Source organism: Gymnoscopelus braueri (assembly GCF_963280865.1).
Source record: "Gymnoscopelus braueri genome assembly, chromosome: 9".
NCBI classification, from domain to species: Eukaryota; Metazoa; Chordata; class Actinopteri; order Myctophiformes; family Myctophidae; genus Gymnoscopelus; species Gymnoscopelus braueri.
Genome location: NC_137610.1, coordinates 18,205,253 through 18,228,147, shown reverse-complemented (window position 1 = coordinate 18,228,147; position 22,895 = coordinate 18,205,253). Strand labels below are relative to the sequence as shown.

The 22,895-nt window shown below is 40.8% G+C and overlaps 2 protein-coding genes across 4 annotated transcripts; one reads left to right on the top strand and one right to left on the bottom strand.

Moving 5' to 3' along the window:
- The first annotated feature begins 657 nt into the window (after positions 1-657).
- fbxl13 (F-box and leucine-rich repeat protein 13) lies at positions 658-22,868 on the top strand. The gene is made up of 14 exons (XM_080438056.1): positions 658-3,360; positions 3,489-3,624; positions 7,829-7,881; positions 8,215-8,315; positions 9,160-9,289; positions 9,834-9,932; positions 19,082-19,202; positions 20,189-20,351; positions 20,509-20,628; positions 20,783-20,906; positions 21,019-21,099; positions 22,076-22,210; positions 22,361-22,524; positions 22,665-22,868. The coding sequence occupies exons 1-14, from the start codon at positions 3,295-3,297 to the stop codon at positions 22,855-22,857; spliced, it is 1,686 nt and encodes a 561-aa protein (XP_080294182.1). The 5' UTR covers positions 658-3,294; the 3' UTR covers positions 22,858-22,868.
- On the bottom strand, positions 3,663-9,369 carry LOC308091311 (leucine-rich repeat-containing protein 17-like). Of its 3 annotated transcripts, none has more exons than XM_080436812.1 (7): positions 9,230-9,369; positions 7,289-7,451; positions 6,630-7,106; positions 5,836-6,059; positions 4,931-5,086; positions 4,183-4,324; positions 3,663-4,095 (listed from the first exon to the last, which is right to left on the bottom strand). In XM_080436812.1, the coding sequence occupies exons 2-7, from the start codon at positions 7,411-7,413 to the stop codon at positions 3,813-3,815; spliced, it is 1,407 nt and encodes a 468-aa protein (XP_080292938.1). In that variant the 5' UTR covers positions 7,414-7,451; positions 9,230-9,369; the 3' UTR covers positions 3,663-3,812. The 3 variants fall into 3 exon arrangements, with proteins under 3 accessions (XP_080292938.1, XP_080292937.1, XP_080292939.1); XM_080436811.1 differs by having other exon boundaries at positions 9,235-9,369; XM_080436813.1 differs by having other exon boundaries at positions 7,289-7,486; positions 9,230-9,314.
- Positions 22,869-22,895: the final 27 nt, after the last annotated feature.

Genomic DNA, 22,895 nt, shown 5'->3' with positions numbered 1-22,895 from the left:
ATATTGTATCCTAAAAAATTAATAAAAAAATCTTAATCAAATGGAATATGTTATTGTTCAAATCAATAGAATGTGTAATTGTGTGTAATTTAAAATCGGAAATTCCTACCTTTTTGAACATGTGAACAAATGCAGCCCCATGACAATAGAATAGAAAGCCAAGAAACCCTGAAAAGTAGGTAGAGAATAACATTTAAAAAAACTTGCCAAAATGTGCCACAGGAATCAAACTGTCATCCACTCACCCAAAAGGAAGAGCCATAGTAATGAGTTCAGTGCCACTTCACCCACTCACAGCAGCAGCACCAGCAAGCTCCAGACTCAAACTAACAGCTCAGACACTGGTCACTCTACCTTATCTGAAAGTAGTTTCTCATTTCTTTGGAACTGCATGGCTGAGTCCCTGTCTTCCTGTGTCTTCCTTAACTCTGTTGCTTTCTTTCCTACATTTAATTCCTCAGAGGAAATATGTGCCTCTCTGTGAGGGGAGGAATGATAAGACAATATGAGCAAGGATAATAAAACTCAACCCAGTGCTTGCTCTGATCTCAGCTGATTGTTGACAGCTGTGGCTGGGTGTGAAGATCTGTCTAATTACAAAAGCACAGGTGGCCATTAAGTTGTGCTATAACTCTATGGTTGTGTCCAAGTAGAACCAAAACATCATGACAGACATGACAGGTTGAGATCATCACACAGCATTTTAATAGATGAGGATAGTCCTGATAGTGAACATGGTAAAATGCTTCTGCCATGACTTATCATTTATACCTCTCACCTGTCATACAAAACTTTATTTTCAGACACAAGCATAATTATGTTTCTTGGATGTTTCTTGGATGGTTGCGAGAGATGTTTGATTAATTGGTGTTACATTTTTCCATTATGTCACAACAGCTGTGTAAATCATGTGAATACATTTGGGGGGGGGGTCTAGTTAATGCATCTTGAAGAAACCTTTCACAATAGAAAGAATGGTCCAACAAAAACTGAAAATGTTTAAAAAGTATTATAAACACGGTAAGCTATTATTATGAGAGACTATACTAGCAATCATGCTGAGTAGAAATTTGACTCATGAGAATGAAAGTCCAGCGCATTGTCTCTGGATCGCTGGTTAACAAGCTGGAGGTTTAGGGTGGTCACTCTATCCTCCAGATTCCCTTTCACCTCGTCTGTTGTCTGTTGTCAGTGTCGAGACCCATATCACTGTCATGGCCATTTGTCACGGCCTTGTCAGCTACAAAGCACAATGTGGATATCTAATTCAGTTAAAAGGAGAAATTTATTTGATATAATAATAATCCTGTAACATATATTGTAAATTCTTGCACATGTTATCCAACATTCATTCCTGTCTAGTCGAGTTGAGTTCTCCAACAGGTCACCAGCCTTCCTGTTGACTGAATTAATAATGAGCTCTGTTTGTGGGAGGGGACAGAGGATGGAAGAGGCTCACTGCCAAGAGGAAGAGTGATGCCTTAGAGCTGGATCTGAAGATGGAGATAGCACAGAGGCACTATGAGAGGAAACAGCAGAAGGTAGCACTCATCAAATGGATGAACTGGCTAAAATTTCACAAGAGATCACAGGCTGGTAGGTAGACAGTTTGGCGTAATCTCATCCAAAATGTAAGAGATTTGTGGCAGAATTCTGTGCTACTGCAATTTCATTCTATGTGTAGCCTAATTTTTGGAATTATAAACACAGTTTTGGATTTCTTTTCAATTTAGCTGCCATTGAGAAGCTTAGAACGGTTTTAAGCCATGTCCACCTTAAACCTATCATAGTTTCATGGTGCCACATTGTACAGGAGTCAAAGAAGACGAAAGAGTACTTTGAGGTACGCCATTCTCATTACAATATGCCCTTTTAGAAGTTCTCAATTTGTTTAGGTGGTGTATGTACAGTATATTGTATGTTTTTGCTTGTGCTTGTTAAGTGTGTCCTCAACCAGAAGTTGGAGTTGGATTTATTTGAAACGGACAGCCACGAACATCAGACTGGGGAAGGACTTTCAATGCTCCCAAGCAAGCTTTTGCTAAAGGTAGCCCCTCACCCACATTTCCCTTATTACCACATCCACTGTATTTGTCTACCTTCTCTTTCTCTTTCATTTCCCATGAGACAGATTGGTTCAATCACACAGAGATGGCCATGGATTTAAAGCTGTGCTGTTTAATGAGCCCAAGGCCTTCAGGCATTTATACATTAGTTCATACGTATTGCACAAAACTTCAAGTGGACCATCCATTAAAATGGTAAAGGCTGTGTTTATGAAGCAATACTTGTTACAGATTTGCCCTTGTAGTTTTGTGCATACTTTCTGCAAAGAACGGCTTTATAATAGCTTTTAAAGGCTTGTTGGTTGAGTCATCTGTTGATTAGATGATTGTTAGGGTTGTTTATGGAGAAAGATTAAAATATTATTTGATTACACTGCTTGATTACTGCCCCTTCCAGTGGCATTATACTTAACATCTTCCAGTGTGTTTAAGATTCCAGAGAGGTTTGTACCTTAGAAGAGTGTTGTTACACCAGTCTGTCTTAACACCCTGTTTGTTTCAGCGGGTTTACAATGTTCTGGCATAGTCATTTTATCATGTCATTGATTCTTCTGCTGTTTTCATCAAACACCTCTCCTAATGAATATCCCTTTACTATTACTATGTTTGGAGAGAGAAATGGCTCTTTGTACCCATGAAGTTGGCAGGGTACTGTATGCAGTGGGTACAGCAGGGCGGCAGCTGAGGGGCCAATCAGCCCAGCCCTTTTTGTTATTGGTGGCTAGGTGCCCCTTTTAGGCTAGCCAGACATTCCCAAGGGACCATCCACTCATCTGGACTGGGTTTTCCAGGCATATGGACTGCAAATGTTTAGCACATACAGTAATAGCTCCACAAGTCTTCATACAAAAAATAATGTCAACCACTTTACTTTACACATGTAAACCTGTGATGTGACAATAAAGTTCATTCTAATTCTACATGTAAATCTTAATATTACTATTAGCTTAGGGGTCCATATCAGCACTACCGCAGGCTCTGATTTGTAGTGTACTTTCTTGGTGGATATAGTCTAGACTCTAGAGTCTAAGGTCATACTTCTAACTTAAATGTTTTTGTAGGTACAGTATACTGTCTTGTGGAAAAATAATGACAATCAGCAGGATATCCTCTTTTGCTAATGTGTAAAGCATTCCAAAACGTACATCTCCACTAGCCTCTCAGTATTTCTAAATGTTGCGTGTCTATTTTTCTTCAGGTCTTTCAGTGTCTTGACTTGAAAGACCAGATGAACTGTGCTGAAGTGTGTTGCACATGGAAAGCTGTCATTCAGTCAGGCTCACTGTGGAGTCGGGTCTGTATCATGCTTGTAGTATTTAACTTTAATTTTGATTGTATTTTCAAACACAAATTTGATTTTAATTTTGTATTGTTCGTAATTTGAATAATGAATGAATAATTAGTACATTTTGGGCCTTGCAGATCAACTTTTCTGTGGAGAAAGACTGGATAACAGACGTCATAGTGAAACAGATTCTACAGCAGTACCGTCCATTTGTGATCCATCTCAACATGCGTGGATGCACATCTTTAAAGTGGACCAGCTTTTCATGCATCAGTAAGTGCATTCTGGCTCTGTATATGATCATCTATATATCCTTATTTTCTTCATATTTTTATGAAAAATACAACTCTTAAAAAAAGTTAACAAAAATACTGAAAAAGTTAGTTTCTCCATCTGATACAGACTGCTTTTCCGTGAATGTGAAAAAGGAAAATGATGAGCCTTTTTAAGTTCATAGTTGATCAAGATAGCCTGATGATCTGGTACTTCTGGGGCGTTCTCAAGTGACCCGGCTCCAGCTCCTCCTCCAGCTCTCCCTGTGCTTCCATAGCCGTGTCCCAGAGTTCAGGGTCCGTCTCACTTTGGTCCGTCTGGCCGCGCTGTCTGTCTTTGGGGCACTCTCTGTTGTAGGAATGCACATATTCCTCCACACTCTCTCCAGCATACTCAACAGGGGAGCGGCACAGCAGGCCAGAGTGGGACACTCCGGGGTGCAGGCGCAGCCAGTACACCATGTAGTGAATGCTGCAAATATCATATATTTGGTTCATTATGTGTTTATATTTGTGTCATACCAAACTGAATGGATACTTTATAAGCAGTGGAACCCACCTGTAGTCACACACCCAGGGGTTTCCTCGCAACTTGAGCTTGGACAGGAAGTAAAGATCTTCTAGAACCCCATACTGGAAAGAGTGCAGACTGTTGTCAGACAGGTCCAAATCACGCAAATGCAGAAGGCCGAACAGGGAGCCTGGTGTACAGGGGAAATGAAAATGGAGGGGTAAGCGTGAGTATAGGGTATATACAGACTTTTAGTAGTAGTACTATAGTAGTAGTAGCAGTTGCAGTAATAGTCCTGTTTCCGCTGTATATTCAGAAAGAAACTTGTGTGACCTATAGGGTTCTCTCTGTAACTCTCTCGCCTTACCCCCATCTGAGTAAAAATCAGTACTGTATGTACAGTATACCTAGAGTTCAGACAATCCGAGTTCAGACAGTGGCGTAATACAGTAAACCTTTAAGCAATCCATATGTTATCCATCATTACAGTTCTCTTTGTTGTGGGTTTGTTTGATTTGGACATTGAAGGTAATTGTAAACATATGTTTTTCACTGATCTGTCACTTTGAAACATTCCTTCCCGGAAACGTCCCATGAAGTTCTGGCATGGACTCGCGCGCACACACACACACACACACACACACACACACACACACACACACACACACACACACACACACACACACACACACACACACACACACACACACACACACACACACACACACACACACACACACACACACACACACACACACACACACACACACACACACATGCACGCAAACTTGCATACCTGTGTCAATGCGCGTCAGGTTGTTGTTGCTGAGGTTGAGTGTCCTCAGACTCCTGGCTTCCTGGAAATCTCTGGCCCTGAGGTGATTGATGCTGTTATGGGACAGGTCCATTTCAACAATATCATCTGGGATACCTGTAGGAACTTCTATTAGACCTGGAGAGATGAGTGAGAGGGAAAGGGATCACACAACCACGATGACTTTGTGAATTTGGGGTTCTAATATTTATTGCGTAATTAGTGTTATTACATTTTCATCTGTATGACAGTGTTGTTGGGACAAGCTGTAGTGAAGACAGATTAGGACATCACAGTTTTACATTCCCCTCCTAGGCCCTTTGGCAAGAACAGCAACTGGAAAACTGGCACTGGGCCAGATTCAAGCTCTGCCCCATACCTGGCTTAAACTGAGTTGCATACTTACTGTACATCCAGGCCTTCAGCCAATAGGCTTGCATCATAGCAAGCAAATAGATCAAGTTAGGCAGTTTAGTAGTTTTACCAGATGCACTTCACATGCTGTTGAGAACTTTATTTGACCAATAGCTTGTTTATCATGAGAAAAGAAGAGCGTGCACAGCTAAATCCTCAGTGTTATTTCAACTACTATAAAGTGTGATTGATAATGATAGATGAAGAAGACGCTTCATAGCAGTAAATTGGAAACTGCTGTCAAACCAACTGTCTTTCTCTGCCAGCTCTGAGTCCGGCTCTGACAATCCTCTAAAAGAAGTGGAGGGTTTGTCATTCCAGTGGGGTGACTGGTGAGATACTTAATCATGTACCTACACGCTTTGTAAAACAAAGCCCAAGAAGTATTTACTAAACCCTCTATTGCATAGGAAACACATGTTCAACACCTGCACACTAATGCATGCACATTACACTGCTGCTTGCGAACCAACCTCTGTTTCTGCAGTCCAGGCGTGGTCGGGGGTAGAGGTATGTGTGGCAGGAGGTGGTGGCATCTGGCTTGGAGCGGATTGGAATTGGAAGGGGGTTCAGAGGTCCCAAAAAAGGCTCTGTTTCATCGCCCTGGGGGTCGTTGGTGGGGTCTGAGTCACGGCACAGAAGCTCAGGGTCAACCTGCTTCAGCTTTCTGCTTTTCAGCCTGAGAGGCTCCGCGCACCTGGCATATGAAACAGTAATCAGTCACGGTGTCATCAGTGTCATCCTTGTGCATCTCATAAGATACACAAGGAAATCATGTGACACATGAGGAAAATGGGATGCTGTCTTGCTGTGTGTATTGTTTGCAATACATATTTCCAAGGCACTTATCTTAAAGGACCATACCGGTCATTTTGCATCTTCGACATATATAGACCATAGACCCTTAATGGATTTATTTTTAGATTCTGTTTGTTGACTTTTAATTCATAGTCATTAAATGTTGCAAAACTTTCCTGAATAATCGGGTCAGTGTTGGCTAAACATCATTGCGCGATGAAGTTGTTTTATGATGTTTTAATATAGTTCATAAATCATGTTTTCTCGAGGGATTATTTTCAGCCACACTTTTCAAATCACAAACCACAGTATGCTTCGGAAAAGGGTTGGCAGTAAGGTCAAATATGCCATGAGTCATAGTCAATGGGCTAAGCATGCCAGACACCAGTACGATCCTTTAAAGGACATGTTTCCCGGTAGAATCTGATAAATAGATTGCTGTCTGTACCAAATTGGCTGAATCATTCACCTGGCATGATTTCCTAGGTTGCGGTTGCTTGGGACCTGCAGGGTGCGTATGAGACTGTCCATCGTGCAGAGACAATTCCAGGGATTATCATAGAGGCGGAGGTAGCGCAGGTTGCTCATGGGGATGAGGGCCTCCTCACTCAGTGTGCTCAGTTTGTTGTGCTGCATCAGCAGGGTCCTGAGGTGGGTCAGGCCCTGGAAGGCCCCTTCCTCCACCACAGAGATGTGGTTCTGCTGCAGGTCAAGGCTCTTTAACCCCTCGTAGCCAACAAAGGCCCCATCATGAAGGACCTTTATTCGGTTGCGGGCTAAAAGCAGGTGGCTGGGTTTCTGGGACCAGGAGTCTGAGCCGGGGATGGCGACAAGGCGTCGATCCTGGCAGTCCATAAAGACACCTGTGGAGTCTCTGGACTCCGAGCAGGCAGCCGCCACATGTCTGGTTGGGCCTGATCTGCCATGGCGCCCTCTGCCTCTTACCCTGTCATGATGTGGAAAGAAAAAAAGATTCTTACTATAGTTGTGAGAACAACAAAATGGTGTCAAATAATTTAGATTCAATAATACATAGATTCAGACTCAACAGTAAACTCCGACAAAGAAATGTCAAATTTATGCTCCGTCGTACGATGAAGTATAAATTGGGCTTCAATTAGTCTTCACCTGTCCCTGGTGAGGCCATGCCTGGCTCCTTTGAGCCCTTTGCCCCTCCCTCCTCTTGTCATCTGGGCGGATGGAGGAAGCAGGAGGAGGAAAAAGAGCGCCAAGAAGGAGGCTTTCATGTGCATTCTGAGGTCGGCTGCTATTTTCTTTTCAATGGGAAGAGCTGGAGATTTTGGAAAGGACGGTTAGGAAAATAGACTTGGAAACAGAAGCAAAAGGGGTCACGGGTTAACACTGTTATTGTTGATGAGACACAGCTGCTGCTGGAGACAGCATGTTATATAAGACAGAAAGTTCCAGAATGTACGCTTTGCTTTGATGTGCAGCCTAAAACCCACAACCCACTACATTCCTTATCATCTAACCTGGAAGGCAATTTGAGAGAACTAAATCATAGCTGTGAAGCTAAATGTATTACATTGTCATGTGCTATACACTAACACATCATTTTTCATACTTAAAAGTATTAATGATAATCCCACTCTCACTCTCTGCTTCTTGTTCTCTCTCCCTATTTCTTCCTCTTACTCTGTCATATAGGTGAGTGCAGAAATCTACAGGAGCTCAACCTCTCAGAATGCTCCAATATCACTGTGAGTGAATCACTGCACACCGTACTGACAATGCCTGAATAATCACATAATCCTGCCTGTGTATGCTTGGTGATACCGTACATTTTCCCCCCATTACAATCAAAATTACGACCAGATGTGAAAGTGGCTCTTGGTAAGCTGGAACTGCATAATTTACAATGAGTTTCAAGATGAATTTACAATTCATCTTTATAGCACCATCATTCTCAAAAGGTAGCGCAATGCCAGGGATACGAGTTACATTCAATGTAATTAACTTTTGTACCCATTATTTGACTGTGGTTTATACCGTTGTTGTTACATGCGTGACTTCCATGCCTTGTTGTCAAATAGGATATGATGGTCCAGAGAATTCTTGAAGGGTGTCCCAACCTGCTCTACCTGAACCTCTCATGCACACCTGTGACAAACAGAGGTCTGAGAGAGCTGTCCAGGTAAACCACTGCAGTTAAAGGATCAGGCCTCATTGCCAAACTGTGATTTTTGCTGCAAGTTTGGACAAAATAGTGTTTTTATGATTTTTCTATCGTCTCCAAACCCACCCAACTGAACCAAGTTGAACCAAATTACCCCTTTTCATTGGCCTCCTGCTGTCGTGTTCCCAGAAAAGACTCTAATTCTGTTTCCCCAGAGCGCAGCCCACTGCCAACTTGTATTTCATGTCAGAAACTGTAATGCTTGCTGCCTAGTGCCATTATAGTCTAGTGATTAACCACTTTCAACCTGGGGTCCCTATTTTGGGCATGTCGAACATATTCAAGCATTTTCGAACCTAGCAAAATGTTTCACACGACACCATCATACAAAGTATAAAATAGGGCTTAAGTTATTAAAAGGGTTGGATGTACAGTAACACCCAGAAAGTGAGGGTGCACTCCAATAGCAGACCACTGTCATGATTGAGAGCACCATGTTATCCCATTCTCCCAGGGCATTTTAGCATTAATTAAAATTTGTAAATATTCTCCTAACAATGCATATCGGCACGGTTCACCCAAAGTTATTAGCTCTTTCTTTTCTCGTATGGGTCTCTTTCATAGTCATTCTTAATGCTCTCCAAAGGGTTCTTGGAGAAATTCATATTACAGGACAAGAATTTGAAAGCCTTTTCATTCTCAAAGAGATTCCTTTATAGATACTGTCACCTCTTCTCTTCCAGAGTGCATGCCCATCTAAAAACGTTTTTTCCAGAAAACATATTAGAACAGCTGAAAGCTTAAATAAACACCATTTTGTCTTTGATTTACTGTATTACTAATACAATAGCTGGATTTCCAGGAGCTGTCTCAGCTTGCAGTACCTGAGTCTGGCCTACTGCTACCAATTCACTGATAAAGGCTTACAGTACCTTACCACAGGGAAGGGATGTCACAATCTCGTCCACCTCGACCTCTCCGGCTGCACTCAGGTCAGTGGGTCTGCTCCTCTTCGTCTTATATGTTTATGCTCTCCACAAGTTTCAGCTGTAGTCAGGTCCCTGCTTTTTTGCCTTTCTCAACAAGCTGAGCATTCAGTTTCCCTGGGATAAGTTGAGTCACTCGCCTCTACTTGGACTGGTTAGGCCTTCTCTGGTTTCTCACTGTACACAGGTCAGTGCCTGTACGTGCTCAAACTCTGTTAAGTCAGAGCTCTAGAAGATTGTGCAGAGAGAGAGAGAGCGAGAGAGAGCAAAAAAGGGGACTGTAGCCAAGAAGGAGGGCTTAGAATACACACCAAACCCTGACCCACCCACCCACCACGTGCACACTACATAACATCACTCACATCCACCGCAACTTTTATAAACATGTATCCTCCCTGGAGTGAGTGTTGGTTTAGTTCCAGGTGGTGTGGTTTCACTCTGCTGGCAATGATAAAGTGATGAAATAAAGACGAACTGTAACCAGATAAATGGTTTAGATTCCAACATATACACACACCACATTCTTGACTGGTTTCCGCTTTTCCCCCAGATGACGGTGGATGGTTTCAGGTATATCTCTGCTGGATGCCCTTCACTCAAACATATTGTGATCAATGATATGCCCACCCTGTCAGATAAATGTGTCATGGTAAGGACGTTCTCACCTAAAACAATAATGTATCCATAACCACATAAATAAATATATATACGTAAATGGGTCATTCCAGAATTGGAGGACATTTGGGCTTTCAAATTTTTGAAAATGTTACCTTCTATTTGACAATTTTCTGTTATATATTCATCAATAATAGGTAATACACTATCAAAAGCTTGATTGGCTCAGCTCAGGCATCAAAGATATTTTTTTTATTACATGTTTTATTTGTTGTTTGCTATACCTGGCGCAACCCTGTTACCAACACTCAGGAACCTGAAAAAAGTGCATTAATGTATTTTTAAAATGTAATTCCTTTACCATTAGGTTAAAGAAGTAACATTCTCTCTGAATAAACATTTGATTTCAGATATGAATTTATTTCAATTAGTTTAAGCAACTTTTGAAATCTATCTATCTAATTTTTCAATTGTGGCATGTTTCACTTTACAAATTTAAGTATTAATTTTCAAATATTTGCTCTAACCCATTATGCATATAATTACTTAAAGGAGAATTTCGGACAAATTAAGTGTTATCTTTCATGTCTCGTTACTCACCTACCGACGTAAAAAGTGGCGTTCTTTTTTTCCATAGATTCCCCTGTCGTCATTTTTTAAACCCCCTCCGTTGTCATAATGGGAGCGCGTGGGTTAGGGAATTTCGTCTATTATAACCGATGCAAAGTAATTTTTTTCTCTACTACGATTCATTGTAGAGTCTCATGATAGTCAAACATGCGCTGAAACTTCCTGCTAGCCTGCCGTTAACACATTGAATGCCAGTCGCGTAGATCTACGCGAACCTATTTAAAGCCGCAGCGTGCCAGTCGCGTAGATCTACGCGAACCGCCGATTCCCATTGAAATTGCCCCAGGTGCACTTTCCGAATTTTTTTGATCCATTTCCGTTTCCGGTTTCCGGTCGGAAACAGAATTATGTTCCGTTTTTTTCGATCGTATCCGCTTCCTGTCTGGGATCCTGTTTAAAACTCGATTTTCTCGGTTGTTGTTTTTCTCCTCGCTGATCACTGTTTAGCGTTGATCCACTGTATCTTCAAGATGGCGGCTCGCATTTGGAAACTATTTTCGCTGGCCGTTTCTCACAGATCCGCTGTGTGTTTAGAACCAAATGAACGCGCACTTTTAACTTATTTAGCGAGGTCTGTGGCGACATGAAAAAAACAAAAAAACAACAATAAAACGCTGGCACTGGTGAGTACATTATGAGATTAAACTCTGGCATGGAATGTGTTAATGGCGAACGATTTAACACTGGTTGCTTGTTTCCAGAATCTGGCAACACGAGTTGCCAGGTTCTGGAAAGAAACAAGCATCCAGTGTTAAATCGTTCGCCATTAACGGCAGGCTAGCAGGAAGTTTCAGCGCATGTTTGACTATCATGAGACTCTACAATGAATCGTAGTAGAGAAAAAAATAACTTTGCATCGGTTATAATAGACGAACTTCCCTAACCCACGCGCTCCCATTATGACAACGGAGGGGGTTTAAAAAATGACGACAGGGGAATCTATGGAAAAAAAGAACGCCACTTTTTACGTCGGTAGGTGAGTAACGAGACATGAAAGATAACACTTAATTTGTCCGGAATTCTCCTTTAAACTCTTTAAAGGACAATAGGTCAAACCCTTGTGCGTTGAGAAAGACATTTATGTTAATATTTGATTAAAATGATAATGGTAACAGGGTTGAAATTACAGTAACACATTACTTCTGATTATAGATTATTTTCAATGTGACAAATAAATGCTCAAGACCACATAATTAGTATTTTAATAACTTTTATTAACAGAAAATGAAATATTATTTGAATAACTATTAAAATGTTTCACATGAGGATGGTTGGTAGGTAGTGTGGAAATGGAAAATGGACCAGGAGGCAGCAGAGCTGTTCCAGAAAATCAGGGTTTTATTTTGCAAACAGGAGCTCACACAAGACACGTCTCACCAACATCAACCCCATCTAATTACTAGTTTTCAAACACTTTTTATACCTGATCGCCAGCTAACTTGACCAATCAGGGAAGACTCTACTAAGTAGTTCCACTTAGACACAGGTGGCATTGATCACGCCTCAATTAGACCTAACCTGTCAAGCCTATTAAGTTAGAGGACCATTTACCATAACCATGTGTATGGAATCGGATCACTGCCAATACTCCTAACTTCAAATAAAGGTTTCAGAACCTTGAAAACCTTTTTTGCAAGACTGAAAACTCGTTTCGAATCTCTGAAAAAAGTGTTGAATCTCTGAAAAAAGTGTTGAATCTCTGAAAAAAGTGTTGATAGGCCGAAAAAAAAATTCAAAACTCTGAACAAATATTTTACAGTGTTTCGCCAACACATTTTCAGAGTTTCAAATTTGTCACAAACACACTTTCAGAATATGCATTTTGGCACTGTTCTCCCTGGGTATTATTTTGTTTTACATGTGTGAAACCTTGTAAACTCCTGACTTAAAATAAAGGGTTCAAAAGGCTTGAAAATAATTTCAAGACTGAGAACTGGTTTTGAATCTTTGAAAAAAGTGTTGATAGGCTGAAAGTGTTTCTCAAATCCTTGCAAACACATTTTACAGTGTTTCGTCAACACCTTTTCAGAGTTTCAAATTGGTCACAAACACACTTTCAGAATATGCATTTTGGCACTGTTCTCCTTGGGTATTATTTTGTTTTCCATGTTAGAAACCTTTTAAATGGGAATCGTTTTTGAAACTAGCAACTTTATTGTTGAAAGACTGAAAAAAAAAATCAATGGTTAAACTTTATTTTGAAACTGTGATTTAGCGTCACACACACAGCAGCACATTCTCCTCAAATCTCTGAACACACACACACACGCGCGCGCGCGCGCACGCACACACAGCAGCAGCGGCGGCAGAGGCATGCCATAAGTGTTGAAACTCTGAAACTGCTACTCGAAACCTCGCAGGGAGGCGGGGGGGAGCGGAGGCGGGACCAGAGGCGGGGCCGTTTGAAGTCCATTCCATTCGCTCCAAATGACACACTTCAGTTTTATTCATGGTTTACACAGGAAATAATGAACTGATTACAATAATGTAAATTCTCTCAAATCAGTAACAGGTAGGTGATACATATGCCCATCAAATATGGTTTTATTGAAAGGCAATCCAGGTACCAACATTCGGGGAATATCTGACGGCTTGGAGCGCCTCAGTGCGGCTGCAGAGTTCATCTTGGAATTTGTCATTACAATTTTACTGTAATCCACATTCCTAAACCCCCCCACTCCTACACCCCCCCCCCCCCCAAAGGGACCCCCCCCGAACCCCCCCCCCCCCCCTGGCCCAAGGGGTCACTCATAATAATTCTATATCAGCATATTTTGTGCATTCAAACAGAACAGTTGAGATTTCATTTGGCCAGATCTCTGGCAATTGTACTTGAATTCTTATAATTTTAATGTTTATATGGTCTTTCAAGTTTATATTTTCATTTGGTATCAGTCATGAATTTATTAGAATGTATTAGAATTCATTTTCTCTATTGATATCAAGCCGGATTTTTCCACGTGCGCAAGTGCATGCTGTAACATAATAATACACAACGTGTACTGTACATATATATAGCCCACTAGGCTAACATTTTTGGGGGTTTAGCTATGGACCCCCAAGCTCTAAGCTCCACCTTGGCGCCGCTAATGGAGCGGTTTCAGAAAAGAAAAATGAAAAAAATTAAACCGAAAAAAAGGCCTGTCTGTCTGTCTATAAATCTATTTAAATATCTATCTATCTATCTATCTATCTATCAAACTATCTATCTCCAGCATGTTGTTCAACAAATAGCAGATCTACAAGCTCACAACAACTGTTATTGTGAGCTTATCTGCTATTTTCAAATAGCGTATGTATAAAATATGTCTGAATTGGTTAGTGATTCATAATATAATCATTTATATCTGCGAAGTGTAGGATTATTATAATTATTATTATTATATTACAATTAAAGTAAGCGCATCGGTTAGTGTGATTGGGTCTGGGTCTGTCTGTCTGTCTGTCTGTCTGTCTGATGCGTATACTATTCATGTGAGATGTGACAAGTGGGTTAATTAACGAGAAAACATCTGAGAAACCTGCAGCATGTGAGCGTCTCTGAGTAGGCCTATACGTGATGATTACTGACCCTGACCCGTCAATCAACGTGCGCGCAACAGTGAGCTGTGACAGAACATCAACATTAATGTAATAATAATAATAATAATAATAGTAATAATAATAATAATAATAATAATAATAATAATAATAATAATAAGGGTAATAATAATGATGATAATAATAATAATAATAATATATATATATTTTTTTTATTATTCTGAATACAACATTAATGGACTGAACCAGTCTGTCTGTCTGTCTGTCTGTCTGTCTGTCTGATATAAATTATTATATTATGAACCATACACTAACCACTTCAGACCTATTTTATACATACGCTATTTGAAAATAGCAGATCTACAAGCTCACAGTAACCGAGCTTGTAGATCTGCTATTTGTTGAACAACGTGTTGCTAATCACCGCGTTGGGAGCTTACATCTGGGGCTGTCATTACTGGACTGATATTATTTATTGGGGGGGGGGGGGGGGTTCAGCTGTAGGCAAGTGGTACATATTGCTGGAGATAGATAGTTAGATAGACAGACGGACAGGCAGACAGACAGACAGACAGACAGACAGACAGACAGACAGACAGACAGACAGACAGACAGACAGACAGACAGACAGACAGACCGATCTACAAGATACATAGATAGATAGATACATATACACAGACAGACAGACAGACCGACCGACCGACAGACAGACCGACCGAATCACACTAACCGATGCGCTTACTTTAATTGTGATATAATAATAATAATTATAATAATCCTACACTTCGCAGATATAAATGATTATATTATGAATCACTAACCAATTCAGATGTATTTTATACATACGCTATTTGAAAATAGCAGATAAGCTCACAATAACAGTTGTTGTGAGCTTGTAGATCTGCTATTTGTTGAACAACATGCTGGAGATAGATAGTTTGATAGATAGATAGATAGATATTTAGATAGATTTATAGATAGACAGACAGACAGACACACCTTTTTTTCGGTTTAATTTTTTTCATTTTTCTTTTCTGAAACCGCTCCATTAGCGGCGCTAAGGTGGAGCTTGGAGCTTGAGGGTCCATAGCTAAAACCCCCAAAAATGTTAGCCTACAGTGGGCTATATATATGTACAGTACACGTTGTGTATTATTATGTTACAGCATGCACTTGCGCACGTGGAAAAATCCGGCTTGATATCAATAGAGAAAATGAATTCTAATACATTCTAATAAATTCATGACTGATACCAAATGAAAATATAAACTTGAAAGACCATATAAACATTAAAATTATAAGAATTCAAGTACAATTGCCAGAGATCTGGCCAAATGAAATCTCAACTGTTCTGTTTGAATGCACAAAATATGCTGATATAGAATTATTATGAGTGACCCCTTGGGCCAGGGGGGGGGGGGGGGTTCGGGGGGGGGGGTCCCTTTGGGGGGGGGGGGTGTAGGAGTGGGGGGGTTTAGGAATGTGGATTACAGTAAAATTGTAATGACAAATTCCAAGATGAACTCTGCAGCCGCACTGAGGCGCTCCAAGCCGTCAGATATTCCCCGAATGTTGGTACCTGGATTGCCTTTCAATAAAACCATATTTGATGGGCATATGTATCACCTACCTGTTACTGATTTGAGAGAATTTACATTATTGTAATCAGTTCATTATTTCCTGTGTAAACCATGAATAAAACTGAAGTGTGTCATTTGGAGCGAATGGAATGGACTTCAAACGGCCCCGCCTCTGGTCCCGCCTCCGCTCCCCCCCGCCTCCCTGCGAGGTTTCGAGTAGCAGTTTCAGAGTTTCAACACTTATGGCATGCCTCTGCCGCCGCTGCTGCTGTGTGTGTGCGCGCGCGCGCGCGTGTGTGTGTGTGTGTGTGTGTTCAGAGATTTGAGGAGAATGTGCTGCTGTGTGTGTGACGCTAAATCACAGTTTCAAAATAAAGTTTAACCATTGATTTTTTTTCAGTCTTTCAACAATAAAGTTGCTAGTTTCAAAAACGATTCCCATTTAAAAGGTTTCTAACATGGAAAACAAAATAATACCCAAGGAGAACAGTGCCAAAATGCATATTCTGAAAGTGTGTTTGTGACCAATTTGAAACTCTGAAAAGGTGTTGACGAAACACTGTAAAATGTGTTTGCAAGGATTTGAGAAACACTTTCAGCCTATCAACACTTTTTTCAAAGATTCAAAACCAGTTCTCAGTCTTGAAATTATTTTCAAGCCTTTTGAACCCTTTATTTTAAGTCAGGAGTTTACAAGGTTTCACACATGTAAAACAAAATAATACCCAGGGAGAACAGTGCCAAAATGCATATTCTGAAAGTGTGTTTGTGACAAATTTGAAACTCTGAAAATGTGTTGGCGAAACACTGTAAAATATTTGTTCAGAGTTTTGAAATTTTTTTTCGGCCTATCAACACTTTTTTCAGAGATTCAACACTTTTTTCAGAGATTCAACACTTTTTTCAGAGATTCGAAACGAGTTTTCAGTCTTGCAAAAAAGGTTTTCAAGGTTCTGAAACCTTTATTTGAAGTTAGGAGTATTGGCAGTGATCCGATTCCATACATGTGTACAATGCAGACAATAACACATACTGTGTTAATGTTAATAAATTAACAAAGTATTTCCTTCTGTGAAATTAATAATACAACCAGAAAATCAATATAACCAGGAAATCACATGACAACTTAAGGGGGATGAACACTCCTTCTTAAATGGTTATGTCCAGGAATTTAAGTCTGTAGACAAAGAATAGTGAAAGTGAATAGTGAAAACATGAGCAAGAGGAATCTGAACCTTCCCCTTGCAAACATTACACAATCAATGACCTCATACCTGAATATGAATGTGATTACATGTTTGGAATTTTGGGACTGGAGAAATGAGCCTCCATGATATTTTTCACCCCTTCTCCCTTTGGCTCACACATAACCTTGAAAAATAATAAGGTTTTTCTTACCACAAAAATACTTAATAGTGAACTGGTATGGTTGGAGGGCTATAGACACCACTGGAGGATGCAGGCATTCTGATGTTGCATCGAGCTAGTGCATCCACCTTAGGGCTCAGTGGTCAGTCAGTAGCTTGAACTCCCTCCCCAGCAAGTAGTAGCATAGTAGTAGTAGTAGAATGATGACCTCTCCAATCTCGTCCTTGGTACGACTGCCTGGACGCATCCATCACTTGTACAGCCCCTTCAGTCAGATCTCTCTGACAGTCTCCTCTGCTGGAACAATGGTGCTGCAGAACCTCTGTCGATAAGTCTCTTCAGTAGCATTGCATTTGTTTGGTACTGCTGTTTTGATAGCTTCGTATGACTCTGACTGTTGTTCATCCATGCCAGCATATGCTTCAAGGGCCCGTCTGGTCAATAAAGTGACAACCGGGGCAACCCATTTTCCCTGCCTCCACCCCCATGCACTCAAACCGCACAGAGAAGCTCTCAGCATCCTCACCTTCTCTGATGTCTGGGATTCTCGGTTCTGAAACATGAGAGGCTGGAGTTCGGTTGGGTGGATTATCAGGTACCAGCACCACTGGTCCTTAATCACTTGGTTTGGCGGCTACCAGAGAACAGTCAGATGGATCGGGAACAGAGATGACAACCCCTTTAACTGGAGGCCCCAACTCCATGCTCCCCTCACGCCAAACACTTTCTTGACTCCCCTGTTCAACTGGGTTCAGCCTGGTAACTCAGCCTCTTCCACGACCACCTGGCATCATGGTCTACTTCACAGTTGTCAAATTCATAAAGGCATACCATCCCACCACTGCCACCAAACAACTATAACTCACTTTGACTACATGGTTAAAATAAAATGAAGCAATATAGTCTGTAAAATTCAATAATGTTTAAAATACATAGATTAACCTAAATTGTAGTTTAGATTATGTAATGTTTTTAATTTAACCATAAATAATAGTATTTTAATTATATTAATGCAACCCTGTTAATGTTGTACAACCCTGTTACTCTAATCACAGTAACAGGGCTGCAAGTAACAGGATTGCAAATCTATGCTAATGTTAGCTTTTTCTCAGGAATAGCAGCTAGCTGTTTAGATAGCTGTTAGCATTTACCAAGAGGACAACCTCACATAAGTAAATAAGTAAAGATTTTTTTGTCAAGAATTTATCTTATTCTGGAAATATGCATAACAGGGTTGCGTGAGGTAGGTTGAGACATTCAAGCAAGGCTGACAATGTTATAAAAATATGAATAATAGAAGAGAGGAGATACCTTTGCTCTACCCATGCTGTTAGGAAAGTGTTTGATGATGTCAATTCTAGTGTGTCATGTGACTCACACTTTTCTTCTTTTACCATGCTAAAAAGGTTAAGGTAACAGGGTTGCATGCAATTTGTGGGACACAGGTTCCTTGCATAATAATACTTATTTAAAATATTATGTTAATTAAAAAATATGTTTCCACATCTACAAGAGACATCTATGAACAAAATAATGCAAAAGAAAGTAGATTTAGGTGTAATTTTAACAGTTTTATCTGAGATTCAATTTGGTCACCAAGGGGGTGGGACAAGAGAAAACTAGCATTAAAAAAAAAAAAAAAAAAAAGAGAAAACTAGCATTTTAGGGGTACTACAGACTTATTTGGTATTTTTTTTAAATATGTTCAAACATTTTTTTCTCCAAGTTGATTTAGATTTGGTCTCAGGACAAGTCAAAGTTACACGACAACTGCATTATTTAGTATTTTGTAAATGGATTATTTGACATTTCTTGGGTGGGACGTAAAATGTCCTCCAATTCTGGAATGATCCAAATGCTTTATATTTGTTGTACAACGAAGTATTTAGGGCATACGTGGTTAAGTATGTTCTCACATAAACATGCATAATGTATCCACTCTGGAATGTTCAACAGAGACTGCTCATTAGAATAGAACAGAGTTGATATTGCCTACTGGAAAGAATTGTTTGTTAAAATGCCAACAGACAAAACAAGTTAATCTGAATCTTATCTTTTTCAACAGGCACTGGTTGCCAAGTGCCGCTATTTGTCTGCTGTCTCATTGCTAGACACTCCTCATCTGTCAGACGATGCGTTCAAAGCCATCGCTGAAGTGGCCAAACTGAGAATATTCAGCACAGAGGGTGAGACTGTGTTGGAGTGTGCAACTGTGACCTGAGGAGTTCATTTCCAACTAACCTCTGTTCATCATATTACAAAAACCTTCATCATTTCCCCACTGTAGAATTATCATAATTTTGACCAGCATGGACTTAAATAATGTCCTTTGTTTTAAACAAGTACCCTAACTTCTCTCGTGTGCGATATCGTCTTCAAAGAGCATATGTCATTGGCTTGGCCTTCGGACACACCGTCTAGAACATGTGTGTGTGTGTGTGCGTGTGCGTGTGCGTGTGCGTGTGTGTGTGTGTGTGTGTGTGTGTGTGTGTGTGTGTGCGTGCGTGCTGTATGTAATGTATGTAATGTATCCCCTCAAAAGTAGACCAATTACAGCTCATACCTCTATACATGCATGAAACAGAACCACCTCCAGCCATAAACAACTGGCACAAGGAAAAAGTTCAAGTCAATAAATATGTGTTGAAGATTGGACAATAGTTGATAATGTATGCATGTAAAAAAGGAAAAGGAAATGTTTTTGTTCTGCACTTTTGTAAGTGCAGCATTTTTTAAACATCACCATTTCCAGGAGAAATGACTGTTCAAAAGTAAAAAATTAAATGAATACTCTTTTCATTGTCCAGACCCTCATAGCACTGTGCATCACCAGACAGCTGATTGAGTAGGATAATTTATGCTATTTCGAGAGGGGAAATCCTGCTCTAGTAAAATACTGTATCTTCTGTATTAATGTTTATTATATAGATATTTGTTCACAAACCTCACACATTATTACTTAGGCTATCGATATAAATATAATAGTTTAGCTGTGATGCTCTCAAGTGGTCAGGGAGGGCTAAATAAATGGGCTATAGCTAAATATTGGACACTGTCATTAGACTATCTTTTTAAAATGGCAGATATTTCAGTTGTATCGAAACTCAGCATTTAATCATTGCCATGAAGAGACTTGATATCGATTCATTCCTTATACCTGTTTCTGCGTCAGGCAATGACCGCATGACGGATGTCAGTTGGAAGGCCCTTTGTCGTAGCTCACAGGGCCTCCGTAGGCTCCACGCCGCAGACTGTCCCAGGACGACTGACGCCAGCCTCAAATCCATGAGCACCCTGAAGAACCTGCAGTACCTGGACATCTCACATTGCAGCAGGTATGTGTGCTCATACTGTGTGAGGGTGTGTTGTCTATGGTTATGACATTCACTGTTTATCGGCTTTTTTATTCTGTTGCACCATGAATGATAAATAAGATACCCCACTCTTTGGCATTATTTTTCCCAAATTAATGTGTTCAAATGAATGTTTAAGGGTAGGAGATGTGGGGATGCGCTACCTGACTGAAGGCGCCTCAGCAACTAAATTGCGAGAGCTGAACGTGAGTCACTGCAGCCGCATCAATGACATCTCTGTCAAGAGGATTGCCCAGAGGTATTTGTCTGCACGCGCATGCACACACACACACACACCTCGCACCATGGTCTGCTGTGCAAAGATGCTGAGTGCTGTGTGTGTGTGTGTGTGTGTGTGTGTGTGTGTGTGTGTGTGTGTGTGTGCGTGCGCATGCCTGTGACCATTTCACCAGGTTATCTAAGCTATACCAGCTCAATGTGAGTTATTGTGAGAGTCTGAGTGACAGTGCCCTAGAGTGGCTGAGTGGCAGTTCCATCACCTCTCTTGACATCAGCGGATGTAATATCCAGGATCAGGTACTCTGTGTATGTGTGTGCTCACAAGTGCACTGCAAACACCTGATTGAAAATAATTATTTTTGTAAAATGTTGCCTTGTTATTGAAGACTCTTTTTATTTGCATGTTTAGGGACTGAGTGCACTGGAAGGAATTCACTTGAAGAAGATGGTTCTCGCCGAGTGTGCCAATATCACAGACACTGGCATAGAGGTAAAATTCTAGCTATAATATTGACACTCCAGGTGAGTCATTTGTATATTTTACAGAAGTTTGCTCATTTGGTTTTACAGTTATGCATTTAGCATACACTCGTATTCCAGAGCAACGTACCAAAGGTCGGACATGGTGCCAAGATCTGAGATTCAAATACTTTATTTTTCATGTACTCATAATATAGGGACAGATTCTGACAGACTGTGTTTTTCTTTTATTATTGTTCTTTATTGAATGTCTCTTGCTTTAGTTTACAATTTTTCCCAGGAGAAACTTATTTTATATTTCTCTTTTTTTAGGGGAGGTCTTTGTTTAAGCCCAATTGGGTTTCAAACCTCGACTGCACACTTCTAATACTTTTTGTAATTATTTTCAGTCTGTATACTTTCATAGTGTGTGCAAATAACCTATACGTCTTGATCACATGACTACAGAGATAATGTGTACGGAGGCTTGGACAAACTCTAGCAGGGATTATTAGCAACCAAACATATACATATACATATATACATACATTCATGCAGCAGAAGGATGACCAAAGTAGTAGTGCAAATAGCAGTAAATATTGTGGTGAGCTATAGCAATCCTGAGCTAGGTGCAATCAAGACTGTACCAGTTGCATAAAGATATGTACTACAAATGTGTCCAAAAGTGCTGTTGGTGTGTGGGTAATTACAGGTTAAAGACAGCTGGGTCCTTGTTCAGAGCTCTAATAGATTTAGGGAAAAATTAGTCTCTCTGTGGTGGCTTTGTGGCGGCGTAGGCGTTTGCCTGACCGCAGCAACACAAACAGTACATTGCTGGAGTGGTGGGAGTCCTTCATAATTCTTCTGTGAGTCATGAACATTAGTCAAACAACAACAGGGCTAATGACCATGGGACTGGAGTGCAATGAGAACAAAATGCCTTCTCTTGTTTGATCATCTCTCTTTCATATGTTATTCCAATCACCATTTACTTATTTTTCTCTGAGACGTTCTGCAAGCAAGTGAAAGGTCTGGAACACCTTGATGTGTCTCACTGTGTAGCGCTGTCTGACCAGGCCATCAAGATTCTCTCCTTCTACTGCAGAGGTTTAGTCACACTGCAAATGTCCGGTTGTCCCAAGGTAAAACACATAAACACATCCGTTTCAAGTTCTCTGAAGTGTCAGTTCAGTTCAGTGAATCTCCAGACTGCCTTCTAATCTGTGCTTCCCCCACCCCCCTCCATTTAATTCCGTGCCACGTTTTATCCCTCGCCATTTTCCTCATTCCAGATGACAGATGTAGCGATGCAGTACCTGACATCTGGGCTGCACTACCTGCGAGAGTTGGACGTGAGCGGCTGTGTGCTTCTCACCGACCGCACGTTACGATACCTTGAAAGGAACTGCCCTCCCCTCCGCTTCATCACGATGGCCTACTGCAGCGGCATCTCCAAGTATGCAACACACATATAGATACTGCGTGCAAAACAATGCATTTTGAACTTATCTTAATTGAACTTATACATGCAGCATGTGCTTCTGGTGCACTGCAGTGGAGGCTGTTTGTGATAAATGCACATATGTGTTCCATCAGGCTGGCGGCCTTGAGGCTGCAGCCACGTGTGCAGCACTGGGAGCATAGCAGTGATGACCCTCCCTATTGGTTTGGATACAACAACGTGGGCCAGATGGTGCAGCCAATAAGAATGGCCGGCAAGACTGATGACACCTGGGAGGAGGAGGAGGATGGGGAGCGAGCGCTCAGTGACAATAAGAGCAGGAACTGAAGAGGGAGGAAAGACTGACCCTCGTAACTCATCACATG